Here is a 13,979-nt window from a genome sequence, read left to right as displayed (position 1 = left end):
CTTATATTTAGCAATGGCTTATTCTGTGGCTTTCAAAATGACATATATTTCTGTAAAATATGATTATGAGCATGTAATCTACTAGGCAGCAAGCAGTATGACAATGATGAGTTAGCATTTGCACAGATGTTTGATTAATAAACCTTTTGGCTCAAACAAACCACCATAGCTTTTTTATTTTCTTTTCCTTTTCATACAGATGTGGGAATAAAAGTCTCATGCTATGCATAAATTATAGTACTCAATCTATAGATTTTTCCTAAACTAATTTGTGATTAAGAGCTAAAAAATAAATAGCAATAGAAACACTGCTAATTTCTAACATATGGTTGCTAAATTCAGGTCTTGAGAGGTTATAAAATTAATCCATTTTTACAAGTCACCTGTACACAGTATAATTATTTTACACAGCTGTGAGGAAAAGTAATTACTTTTTTATAGTCTCAGATATCCTGGAGTGGATTCCTTCCAATACACTCATTTTCTTGGTATATGGATAGAGCTGAAGCATAATCTCTGACTGATACTGACTAAATCTTGCACAGTGTATGTCACTTTGATTTGTTGCATACTCTTCTACGGTTTAGGGATCATTAATTCTGCTAAACCTAAAAAAATCACACTGCAGTCTCTTTTATCTCTGAATAGGTATCTGCATAAATTCTTGTTTATTGTCTGGAAGTTTTGTAGCAGGGGACTAGTTAGAGGAAGTAATTTTGGGTTTAGTGGGTACAGATGCTGATGGGTTCTTTATCTCTTAGTACACAATCCATTTGGATTTTTGGGGACTAATGTTCTTGCTTTCTTTCCCTATTTCTTCCTGTGTATTTCATCAAAGTTTCTTCACACTAAAGCCCAGTATTTTGTCACTTTTTATTTATGAAATTCGTATATTAACACTGTATTTCCTAAAGCATCTCCGATTGGCTGTAGACACAGTTGCTACTGAAGTATGTCCAACATTTCTCTGACTTTGCAGAACATTGCTGTTTGTGTAACCCAAGCATCAAAACTCAAACACATGTAGATTATATTAGGATTTGTTGTTAGTCCAGCAGTGTTAAAGGTCTCAGACATAACACATCTCAGTTATAACAGTTTATGGAATTACATGTACAACTGGAAGATAATGGACAGACTGACTTTCTTACCTGAGCACTCCAAGTAGTAAAAGTAGGAAATAGACATTTGCTGTTCTTTTTAAAAATGCTATTGTAGTGTTGGTCTATAAACCTGTAATACCTTTTCTGAACAGAAATGGCGCAGAAATTACAAGCCACGAGTGTGGAGTCTATGAGAGAATGCAAAAGATGTGCTGTTTGGATATAAATGTGAAACAGCAAAACAGTTTCTTTTTTAAAAATTAAATAATATGTGAAGTGTTTAGTTGTGCTAACAGAATGGGTTTTGCTGTTCTTTTATATCAGGTGAGATGAATGTTGGAGCAGTTTCCTGGTTTTGACTGGCATAGAGTTCATTTTTTCTCAGCTGGTACAGTGCTGTGTTTTGGATTCAGTATGAGAATAATGTTGATTACACACTGATGTTTTAGTTGCTGCTAAGTAATGCTTACCCTTAGTCAAGGACAGTTTTGGTGTCTCATGCCCTGCAAGCAAGCAGTTGCACAGGAAGCCAGGAGGAAGCATAGCTGGAACAGCTGACCCGAGCTGATCACAGAACATCATGCCTTGTGTACAGTCTGGGGAGTTCCCAGCAAAGGGGGAACCAGGACTGATTGTGGCTTGGGGATGGAGTTTGGCATGGCTCGGTGAGTGTTGAGCAAATGTATTGTTCCTCACTGAACCCCCAAGTCTAACTTTGTATTCTCCACTCCATCCCACTGGGGTGGGGAAAAGTGAATGTCTTTGAGATGCTTAGCTACCAGCTCAGCTTAAACCATGAAAGGTAGCTACAGAGATGGGTGATAGCAAAACACCCCTCATAAATCATGTATTTGGTAACGTATTTTGGCTCTGAAGAGGAATGGAGCAATAAGAAAACATTTTGTGTAAACATATCCTTGATGTAAATTGCAGTTTGTGGAGCATTTGAACAATTGCTTTAGGTTCTTCTAAGGCTTTTCATTGCTTCTTAGTAGGAAGGAATTCTTGTTTTGTCTACAAAAAGTTAGACATCTTCCAGGTGGGTGATCAAAATTATGTGAGACCCATCAAGCAGGCCAGAGATGGGTTTACACAAGATACGGCATACTCTGGCAAAATACTTAATGCTAAAGCACTTTCAGACAGAGCTGTGCTGAGACTCAGTAGACAGGCATTACTGGATAAATGCCAAGGGCTTTTTCATACCTTCCAAGGAAAATATTCTCATTTCCACTCCCTCAAGCTCTCCTTTCTATTATCCTGGGCTCAGTAATTGCATAAGGGTGGTGTCACAGGGTGGGGATGGGATGGGTTCAAAGGAGAAGAACTTTGTGCTGCCTGTGTGCTGCAAACGTAACTCAATGAGTTTAAGTTCCCCTACTTGTTTTTATACCTAAAATTTCACTTCCTGCATTACTCTTCAATGCAACTCAATTTTTCTGCAAAATTAGTGAGAAAGTGGTCTATCAGCAGGACTCTTACTTCATTCAAAACCAGGGTATACCTGCATATGTGTGGAATTTGAGAAGATAAAAAAAGCCTAAATGCTTAGCCTCTGAATAACCATCCCACTGCACTTCATCTCCCTTCTTCACATTTTTTAGTATCCAAACCAAGCATGTATTAATATGCACAAAGGTGATTTCATCCATGTCATTTCTTTGATTCATCATGTTTTGAAACTTTATAAAAAAACTTTTGAATCCTGTGAAAATTTAAGAATATAATTATTTCTCTACGTAAGGGTAACAGCACGGAGGAAACAAGATTTACTTATCTAGGAAAAGTGCCTGGCAGTTGGGGGCTCCACTTCAGATGAAACATCTGCAATGATGAGTAAAGAAAATGAGAAAATTTATACATTTTGAAGTCCAGCTGGTGAATAAATTGTGGTGGCAGTCACAACTGGATTAATGTTGATCTCTTTTGCATGTTGTAGGTATTTATTCAAAGCAGTGCATTAAAAGCATATCTTATTTTAGACTAAAGAAATTAACTTCTTGATAATAATAGCTGCAGAGCAACTTGGGAAACTGGTGATAGATCACAGATGACACAAGGGTGAGGCAACACAGCCCATAGGGATTATGACATATTGCTGTGAATATTCAAAGCTGCTCTTTCCAAAATAGCAGAATGCTGCTGTACCTAGAAAAGTCAGGAAGGATAACTTTAATTTTGAGAAATACTGATTTGAGAGGGCATTAAGAATTATTTAAAGCTTATTAATTTATTGATCTGTAAGAATGTCTGAACCAAAAAAAAGAGAAAGTATTTCAGCCTCCTGCCTCTCCTCCTTTCAAATGAATTTGGTATCTGTCTCTGATCTGCCTTTGAGAAATGAGGGGGGTTCAGCTTCTTCTGAACAAGATCATAGACCTGAATATCAGAGCAAATAATCAGTAACTTGATTCCCAGCGCAGCTGATCCTTAAATGACTGGTCTGTGTACAACATAAAAGAAGTCATTTATGATACAAAAAACCTTAATTGACTTTGACCTCTGTTCCAAGATCCTTTTTTTATCAATCCAGTAAATCATACCTGAATAGAATGGGCTTTCTAAAGTAACTTAATTTATTTCTTCAATAGAAGCATTCATTAAAAGGGGATTAAAAAAAATATATCTTTCTTTAATATTTTGTCCGCATCATCTATGTTCCAAGCTGCACCCTTACGGTAAGGCAAGGAATTTTATAAGCCAGAATTTTGAAAGCATATGAAGTAGTCTGTGGGAAAGGAAGAGGAGGTAGTTTTCTATTTTAAAGTTTCTGGAGTCTGACTTCCATTGCTAGGGTTCCTGCTGAGATCTGTTGAGAGCTTCTGCACACGCAGAAGTTACTCTGCAAGGTGCTGAGCTGCTCAGCAGAACATGCTCTCAAAATCCATCAGAAAATGTGAAGCTGTGTCTGTAGAAAACAATCTTCATCCATATGCTCCTCATTCTCTCAGTGACAGCAATTCTGAAGCCGTATGTTGGGGCACAATATCACAGATATTTAATTACCATTTTAAATATGCCTGTATTGCCCATTAATTTATGAGTGAAATATTGACTGTGGCGTATGAAAATGAAGAACTTTCACTGAACCTAAGGGGTGTGTGTGTCTGGCAAGGAATCTTTAATGTCTTTGAGTAAAGCACAAAGGATTTGGAAAAATAAGACTAGCTCCCAAGGCAGACTTTTTCTTCTCCAAAAAGCCGGTTGACTGGTTTTGACAGTACATAAGAACCTGACACAATTAAAAATAACAAACTAAAAAAAACCCAGGAAACCTAATCTCTGATAAAAAGCTTCTGAAAGGCAATAGCATTTTATGTAATTGAAGATAAAATGGAGAACCTTGCGTCTGCAGTGCTTTTGGCAACTGGACTTTTTAAATTCCTGCTTTGACCCAGTTCTTGTAGGACCAGAGAGTCTTACTTTCCAAATTTAATAACCCAATATGAACAGTACAGATTTTTGACATTAAAAACACTGTGTCAACAAAATCAAGTTAGAAGTACTCCAACAAATTCTAACGCTGTTTAACTAATCCAGTAGTAGGGATATTTTTTGAGTATACTGCTTGTAGCTGAATTTTATAAGAAATTCAAACAAGTGTTTCACATGCAGCTTTTAATACCTAGAAATATACTCTTCTTCACAAATATGATAAAAAATTCTGGTTTAACTCAGCTGCAGTGGTCCCACTGAAAGAAGAAAAATACCTCAAAATTTTGTTGTGAAAGTGTAAGAGGCCCTAGAGAAAGCTACAATACCAACTCAAGTACATATGTGTTGGAAAAAAAGTTTAAAAAAGATGCCACAGGGAGAAAAGCAGTCTTGAGGTAATCCTAGAAACATCATGATTTAGGATAAATCTGTTTTGGGCATTGCAAAAATGTTACTCAGCTCTAAATTTGTGAATTAATTACTTGTGGGAAATTGCTTTCTTGCAGATTATAATTGTCACTGTTTCTGTAGGCATAGAGTATATAAAACTCAGTCATGCTCTTTTCATACAGAGGAAAAGATGATCTTCCTTCTTAAACAATTTTTTTGTTTAATACAGAGAAAAGAGTCGCTTTTTAATACAGAAAGCCTGAAATATCACTGTCCTGCTCTACCTTAGTTTTTGCACAGATTTGAATATTTCCTTTCAAATATTTTCCTCCAGTAATTCCCAAAGGTTGTGCAGGTAAGGGATTGCCATTTGGTCTGATAAAGCTGTAAGAAATATCACAAATTAATTGTTTGAATGACAGTACCAAAATTGTATTCTTTCCAACCAAAATATAAACCCTTGAGTACCCATAAGTTATCATCTGACTAATCCTGAGCTGGTTTAATCGAAGAACTCTTCATGGTTTTATTTTTAAAAGGTTAATAAAACCTCACATAAAATCCAAATCTGAATTTAAAATGGGTTAGAAATATTCATGCTCTCCCCACACCCTTTCCACTACAGTTATTTGCCTTAGCCAGCTGTTACTTACAGCGCTTCTTTTTAATTAGGATTTCTCTCTAATTAGTTCATATGAATGAATCAGACTTCATTACACATATTTTACTATGGATTGTATAAAAACCACACACACAAAAAAAGCCAAAGATTCTAATGATTTATTTACATTATCTATGTAAGTTGTGGTGGCAGTCAGTACTTCTGAATACAGATAATTGTACAGAGTAGGGGGGAAAAAGGAACTGGTACCTTACAGGAAATTTGTGCTTTCATTTTAGTGATGAACAGTATACTTTCATCAAATTTCTTCACTAGTCTGTTGTGTATCCTAAGAGAAAGTGTTTCAAGCCTTCTTTAACAGTAATTAAACATATTCCAGAATCGCTATGTTTTGTAAAAATCATTAGGCTGTTCATCTCTGTGTTTATGAAAGACATACTATACAGTATGTGGGGATAAAATCAAAATTAGTAAAATCAGTTTTTCTTGAGAGACAAGGTTTGGTTGAAGGCTGAGCAGCACAAACATGTTTGACCATAGCTGTAAATTGTGTTCTCTATGGTCTCATGGAAAACTGTGTTCCCTATGGTCTCATCAAAAAAAATTGCTGGTCTGTACTGGGAATTTGATTTCGCGGGGTTTGAAGTAAAGATCTTTTTCAATTTAGGCACAGTGAAGCCTTTGGCAGCCCTGAGTATGCACATTTATATATAATTTATATGAAATGACTATAAATCACAGAAACTATACTCCCACTTTGAAACAGTGATTGACCCAAGGGTCTTGTCTGGACACAATCAAATGAGGGTGTGCAAGAATCTGTGTGTCTCTGGACTGTTGTATGGGTCCAGTCTGGCTAGCTCAAACCCTAGCCCACACGGTCTTGCATAGACAAAAATAAAAGACGAGAAGCGCTCTTCTCCACGTAGGGACAGGTGTCCTGTTCATTGGCTTGGGATGGGATGCTTCTGGTGCCCACGACCACCCAGGTGGAGAAGAGGGCATAATACTCCTGCAGTGGACTTTTATACCCCAGGATAGGGGCGGGGAAAGAGGACCACAGCCAATGGGATACCCCTGGGGAGGGGCGAGGGGAGGGGTAACCAGGGAACAGACCACCAGGTGTGTATAACAGGGGGTGCATGAGGGATAAACCATGTGATGGGAGAAGGGAAAATAACAATCTACATGACATACCATACTCAGTACAAATTTCCCATCACCCAGTGCAAAACAACAACTAAATAAACTATTTAGTGCAATACAACAAGTGTAGTCCTCCTCATTGGGAAAGTGAGGGCAGGAAGAAACGGCAAGAGCAGTAAGCCACACCTATTCAGATCTGTTCAGCTGAGTCACTTGAATCATTAAAAACATAACTAGCTGATGCTATTGCAGGGAAAACTACCAGCTTTGATCTCATCACAGTTCTGTTGGTCAAAGTTCAGAGAAGAGTCTGTTGTTCAGCTTTTGTGAGGGGGGGGAAAGAAAGCAGATTTTGGAACAGTAGTGCAGAATAAAATACTAAAAGTATCATGATAAAGAAAATGAAACCCTCTTGAAGTCATGTGTTTGCAGATAGTTTGGTAGCTGCTAAAACCGTCCTGAAAATTTAAAATGTTGTGTCCTGTTTGCAGTTGAACTGTTCTTCCAGCAAGTATTTAGTAAAATATTTAAATAACAAGTAGACATAAAAACGGTTCAAGTCAACTTGCTTTAAACATTTAACTATCTTTGTTGCTATTTTCACCACTTAGTGCCTTTTCCTTGTCTTATGTATGTACGTATGTGTGTATGTAGGTATATATGTATGTTAAACGTCATTTCTTAGTATCTTCCTAAAAATGGGGTCTAGGTAAGATATTTGCAACAATTTAGTCTTTGAAAATCTTTGATGCAGTTTTGATTCTCACTTTTTTACTTTCTGAACTTTTTCAGTGTGACAGATTACCTGTATCACTATTACTGGTTTGGATCAGAATTGCTGTAAGATACATAATACCAAAAAAGGGAAAACCTACTCATTTTTACTATACAGTAACTGTGCATTCAGTCAGGAATATACTGTTTTACAAAGAGTAGCTGCAGCTCCTTGCAGTGATGTCTCCCATTTGCTTGATAACTGAAGACCATCTTAATTTGTGTAAAATGAGAAATATTGCTGTTTGCAACATCAGTTTTGTATTCAGGCTTCTGAACTGGCTATGTTGGAGGAAATTGCAGTTCTATATAAGATCATGAGCTGTACATCTCTTTAAGATCTTCCTTTGTATTTACCTCTCAGATTGGTACAAGAGGATGTGGGAATGGACATCCCCTTAGCTGAGGGTGTACAAAGCCCCAGTTCTGCGGAGATGAGACCTGGTGAGAAAAGCTCTTGCTCATTTTCTTAATTGTACCTTATTCCTGTGGCATTTAATTATGCAGTGAGAATGATATTTCTGTGCTGGTAAAGAATCAGTTCAATGTTAAAAAGAAAAAAGCATTGAGTTTGCTTTATTTAGTCAATTATCTTCTTCACTTGAGAAATGATAATTACAGTGTGACATTTTCTCTTGGGCATTGGTATCACTTGTTTAGTCCTTGTAAAGTTTAATAGTCTGTATTATGTATTCTATAATTGACCTCTGTCTAAGTGAACTAAGCAGAACAACTTGAAATGTGCCATACAAGACAGAGGCAAGGAGCAAAGTTATATCTAGCTCTTGTCTTGTTGAATACTACTTCTATTTAAGACTGATTAAGAGACTCAGAGATTTTTTTTATTTGTTACCATATTGAGTAAGGTATTATATGGTTAAAGCTAGAGATGTAAGTAGTTGTAAATCAGCACTGAATGCATGAGAAAATAAATATTTACAATGGCTTTTAACTCATAGAGATTTTCCCAGAACTCAGCAATGTCTTGATTCATAACTCAAATGATTTATATTTGCCCTTCAAGCTCTTAAATATTGTGGGTCAGAGCATGTTCAAAACCTCATTTTGTCTGATGACTGCAAAAAAGTGTTTCTGGATTTAACATAATTTAAGAGCTCTGAACTACATTTGCTGTTCCTGTAGATTTTTGTTTCATTTCATTAGATATTAATGCTAATATTTGTGTTTTGTGTTAGATAGTCTTAAATGTCATGGTGTTACTAAAATTGATCTGTCCCACTGTGTTTAAAGGTAGTTTTTGAGTACCTGGGAGATTAATTGTATGTGAAGTAGCTACAGTTCTTTTTCTCTTTTTTGTTCTTTTTTTTTTCTTTTATTCAGAACCTCCCAATTCGCTTGATCTTAATGGTTCCCAACCCAGAAGGATAAAGCTCACTGCTCCAAACATCAATCTCTCATTGGACCAGAGTGAAGGGTCTATATTGTCTGATGATAATTTGGATACACCCGATGAAATTGACATTAATGTAGATGACCTTGACACTCCTGATGAAGCTGACTCTTTTGAATACGCTGGACAAGGTAATGGTCTACATTGTAAATGTAGGGTTCATCAATGCTAGGCATTTTTGTTTTTAGGTATTTTTACTGTCTGTTTTTACTGTTTTTTAACTTTTATTCCTCCTTTGTAAATTATTATCCTTCTGTTTATTCAGAGTGCAGAAAGAAATAGTTCAGCTGAATTAATAAAGTAAGAGCTACCTAGAGAGAATGAAATTCAAAGTCCTGTCTTTGTCCAGTACCACAGGACTTGTCTGAAAACAATTGTCTTGTTCTTCCAAGAAGGAGAGGGCAGCTGACTGTTGCTGTAGCTAGCTGTAGCTAACTGCAGCGTCTTGCAGCTCTGGCCAGCTCCAGATTACAGTTACATTGGCCATATTTAGGAATCTAACTTTGTGCAAAATATGTTGGCTGCACCAAAGATCTTGCAGTATATTAGTGAGGCAGACACAATGTGCAGAGAGGTCTTTTGTTAGGAAGAAAGGTCTGCTCTTTATTCCCATGATTGGAAACCTGAGATATGGAAGGTATATGGATGGCATAATAAAGCTCAGGTGATGGAAGAACGGAATTCCTTGTTCCACTAATTTTGATGTCCTTTCTCAGCAGGGCTAGCTGTACAATACAGATGCACCCTGAAGTGTGCAATGGAAATTTCTCTCTTTCTTCACGTATTAATGATTTTCTCTTGGAGAAATATGATGTAGAAGTTTTACTCAGTTTACTTAGTTTCATGCTATTCAAAATAGGGTGTTTCCTGTTCCTTGCTAGTACCTTATAAAACATAAACATGTAAGAATTTTAATTGCTGACGTAAATACAAACAGTTCACAAGCTATTTGAGGGAAAAACAAGTGTGAACATTTTACAGCTGAGAGCAGAAAGAAACTTTAAAAATGGATCAGTTCAAAGTGAATTTTCCCATGCATTTACTTTCCCTAATACCAGTGAGGTTGCTGGAGCATACAAGAGCAGTTGCATTATTTTAAGTGGTATTGCCAAAGAGGCATTATTGTGTACTCACTCATGCATTAGCATCTCTAATGTTACTTCTCATGAGGAGGATGATTTCCTTATGGGTAGATGCAGAATGTGGTGATGAGTTGCTTGATAGTTAGAAGATTTTACACTGAAGGTTAAAACTAACACACACCCAGAGGCTCACATGCTTTGACTGTTGTGACCACCATGTGAGAGAAAAAGTCTCTTGTCTGCAGTAGAACAGATGTTTCCTTTAAACCCTCAGGTAATTAAATGTAACTCCAGTGATTTTGGTAGCAGTATGGATGGCATTTCCTCCCAGTGTTTTTTTTTTCCTGCTTTCTAAATGTGATGATTTGTTTGGTTCTTAGAGTTAGACCAATTTCCCCAAACTCTTAAGTGAAGAGCCCAGGGTCCCTCTGGTTTTGGTGACATTTATACAGTTGTGTAGTTTTAGATAGTTAATAGTAAAAATACCTTCGACTGAGATGAGCCATGAAAAGAATAGAAAAGACCAAAACAAAAACATTTTATCAAAATAAGCCAGCAATAAAAGAAGTTGGCTATGTGTAATGTTAATCTGATAGCTAAGATTATAGTCATAAGAACTGGTGAAGAATGGCTTATTTGCATGGTAAATAGCCTTTATTATCTTTGTACTCCTGTACTCTACTAATAGCTGGTATGCACTCATCATGATGTTACCAGTAATCTCCCACAGTTCAATGTTTCTAACTGCTGCCAAACCCAGAAAAGTAAATACTGAGAAAAACATAGCTGCTGAGACCAGAAAGAACAGTGACTTTTGTCATGATCAGACTGCTGAAGGTACCTTTGAACTACAAAAGACAACTGAGAAAAACAAGACTGTTACCATGGCTCAGGAGTTCACCTCATCACTGAAAAATGTCTCTGTATTATAAGTTAATACTGAGATCCATTTTTTCAAATGAATGGTGAAGAACAATTATCACAACTGCAATATGCATGGAAGATTAGAGCAGAAATACTAAAATACTTGTCTTGAACTAGCACCTGACTTGTTCAGAGATTGGTTGATCATCAATTTCATGGGTTGGGGCTTTTTAGTCACTAATACCATACATTCCAACATTCCCTTCAGAAGCCATGTGAGTTTCTGAAATCAGCTTTTTATGATCATTGATTTAGATGACATAAAAAAAAAAAAAAATTCATTTCTGAAAGCCATACATGAGTATCAGTGAAGGCCTTCTCTCCAATCAGCATATTTATAAAGTAAGAATGGTTATTATTTTATTTATTAGACATTTATTTCCTTTGTGAATTTAACACTGGCGCATCTTCCTCTGCAAAATCAACACTCCAGGCGGTAAAGGAGAGCTATTTCATCAGGAAGAGGCAGTCTAGTACCATTTCTATTAAAAAATAATTCATATATCCAATTTCAACATTGTAAGTTTTATCAGGGTTTTAGTAACTATTATTGTCTTAAGATTTACCAAACAAAAAAAACCCAACAACCAAATAAACCCCAAAAACCAAGCAACAACAAAAAAAGCACAACAAAAAACCCAAGCAAAAAAAAAAAAAATCAAACCCCAAATACAATTTGAACATTGGTCAGCCATGTATATAGCCCAGCCTCTTTTTATTAAAGTTCGTTCTGCCAGCTATACTTCTCTGCCTCAGTCATGTTCTTTGTACTTCACAAGGAATCAGCTGACCAGACAGTCTTTGTAGGCTGTGTTGATAATCCCATCTGTATTCTAAAAGTACCTGAGCTGCATAATAGTGTCCTGTGGAGACCCTGTATAAGGATATAGGATGCAGGAATGGGCAAACTGCCAAAGTTTGCATAACTTGACTGTATGCATGTAATTTTCATATTGCTACCAACAGTACCTTTGCAAAACTGGCAACAAAATTGCATTAAGATACCTGGGTTTGGAGGTAGTGGGGTTATGCATTTAGTAACCTTATTCCCAGTGTCACAGAATACGTGGTATTTCAAAGCTGAATGCTATTGTTAAACATCATGAGCATTGTGCCCTGGGAAACCATGAATATATTCTTCAGTTCCTCAGTATATAATCTGCTGAGCAGCAGCTGTTAAATCAATTTGAAATACTATACTTGAAAAACCCCACTTTTTTGTCAGACTGTCCTTTTTTCCAACCTTAGATCTCCTCAAACTCATTTGGAGTTCTTAGGGAACAAAAGGCTTACATGGTCACACTATATTTGCATGTGTATTTATTTCTTGATTTTCCATCCCTGTTTCCACCATTAATACAATTTTATTTGAGTATGTTTTTAACTCATTGGCTACTTAGACAGTGAGGAAAGAGGTGAAATATTCCTCCTTTCTTTCAGGATTCCATCAGGCAGGAACTAGTTAAAGTAGAGAATTGTTTATAGACTCAGATTTCATTGCACATGAGAGAATCTACCTCAGAGAGGCGCATCTTCTATAATATAGTATATATTATATACAGTATAATTCTGTAAAAATATTTTGTATTAGGGACAGAAAATACAAGACAGGCAGCATTAGAAATTCAGACTTTGTTAGTCCTATTGTAGCAGTAAATATGTGCTCAACCTATCTTTTTTAGAAGCTTTTTTTGCCAGGTTAGAGAAACTTGGTGTTTGTTACAGATCTGGTGAAATTATTGGTAGGATTTATTGGAGAATTCAGTTTTACAAAGTAATAGTTAGTGCATGTATGTATATGTGCCTGTGGCTTCTATGTAGTATATGTGGTATACATGCAGTATACTATCATATTTCTGATTTCATAGATACTTTTTTAATTCTTATGATAAACTAGGATGTTTTGAGGATCATATGCTTCAGTTTGTATTAGTAGTAGTTCAAGAAGAAGCCTTAATCAGAGAGGTACATCTGTAGGTAACCCAACACATAGAAAGGTTTGAGGGCACCTATGAAACATTGTGTTCTTTAGTTCTTGTCAATTAAAATTGCTCCTTTGAGTTTATTCTTAATTCTCATAGATCTTCTTAGTATTTTCAAATAGAATGCCTGCAGCTTTTTATGTATTCTTGTGTATGTCATTATGTATCTCACTCTTTGTTTACTGTTACCTCCCTTACTGACTTGCAATTCAAATTCTGTTCTTATGACTGCAGAGACAGAATAATGTTTTAGAAAGAACAGTATACTTCAAATATGTGTCATTCTGCTCTTATTTATACCAGAACAGTAAAAATGCAGTTATTTTCAGTCATCTATCTCAAATGTACATAACAGCAAAAATATTTAGAGCTTTAACGGGAAGAAGTAATACATACAGTTCCCCTTTTCAGAAGAGCAGACTGCTGCTAAGAATGCTTCCCAGGAGGAGTCTGAATCAATCCCTGAGTACTCTGCTGAAGAGGAGCGAGAGGACAACAGGTTATGGAGAACAGTGGTTATTGGAGAACAAGAACAGAGAATTGATATGAGAGTCATTGAACCATACAAAAAGGTCATTTCACATGGAGGTAGGAGCAGCTGTAAGCATTTTTAAAATTGATGTAAAAAATTTCATGCTTTATTGATCATGAATTATTTTTTGTTCCATTATCATATTGACATGGGGAGAGAAAATTTATTTTTCAGCTTTGGCTGAAGTCAGCCAGGCTTTAAATTCAATGGGGCAATGACTAATAAGAATTTTAAATTTAAAGCTATTTTGGAAGCAGCATACTGACATATTTGTGTCAGGAACAATCTGGTCATTGTAAGGTAAAACTGTCTCAGACAAGGAAAAAAGCTTTTGACTTACAGCAAAATAAAATTTTGAAAACTTTATTTGGTGAGTTTTGACAAAACCTTTTGTGTGAGGAAGTGTAATGCTCTGTGATTTATTGAATGATGTATGTGATTGCACAGATCTAAACAAGTAGAGTGGCAAAAGAAAAATGATGGGGCTTCCATTCATATGGCTACCCACCTTATGCTATTTTTCTGCCATTTATAGTTGTCAGGAGCATAATAACTATCAAATGATATATCAAAGAAAA

General features: G+C 36.1%; 1 protein-coding gene across 3 annotated transcripts in view; it reads left to right on the top strand.

The window, feature by feature from the left end:
* Positions 1-13,979, top strand: part of PRUNE2 (prune homolog 2 with BCH domain) — a 104,733-nt gene that overhangs the window by 70,168 nt on the left and 20,586 nt on the right. For all 3 annotated transcript variants that reach the window (XM_036403231.2, XM_036403232.2, XM_036403233.2), the window contains 3 exons: positions 7,835-7,914; positions 8,812-9,012; positions 13,281-13,457. In XM_036403231.2, the coding sequence (XP_036259124.1) occupies positions 7,835-7,914; positions 8,812-9,012; positions 13,281-13,457 (458 nt within the window). The remainder of the gene's footprint in view (positions 1-7,834; positions 7,915-8,811; positions 9,013-13,280; positions 13,458-13,979) is intronic.

Source organism: Molothrus ater, chromosome Z, assembly GCF_012460135.2.
Source record: "Molothrus ater isolate BHLD 08-10-18 breed brown headed cowbird chromosome Z, BPBGC_Mater_1.1, whole genome shotgun sequence".
NCBI classification, from domain to species: Eukaryota; Metazoa; Chordata; class Aves; order Passeriformes; family Icteridae; genus Molothrus; species Molothrus ater.
Note: the sequence above shows the minus strand (reverse complement) of the source record. Positions and strands in the feature narration are given on the sequence as shown.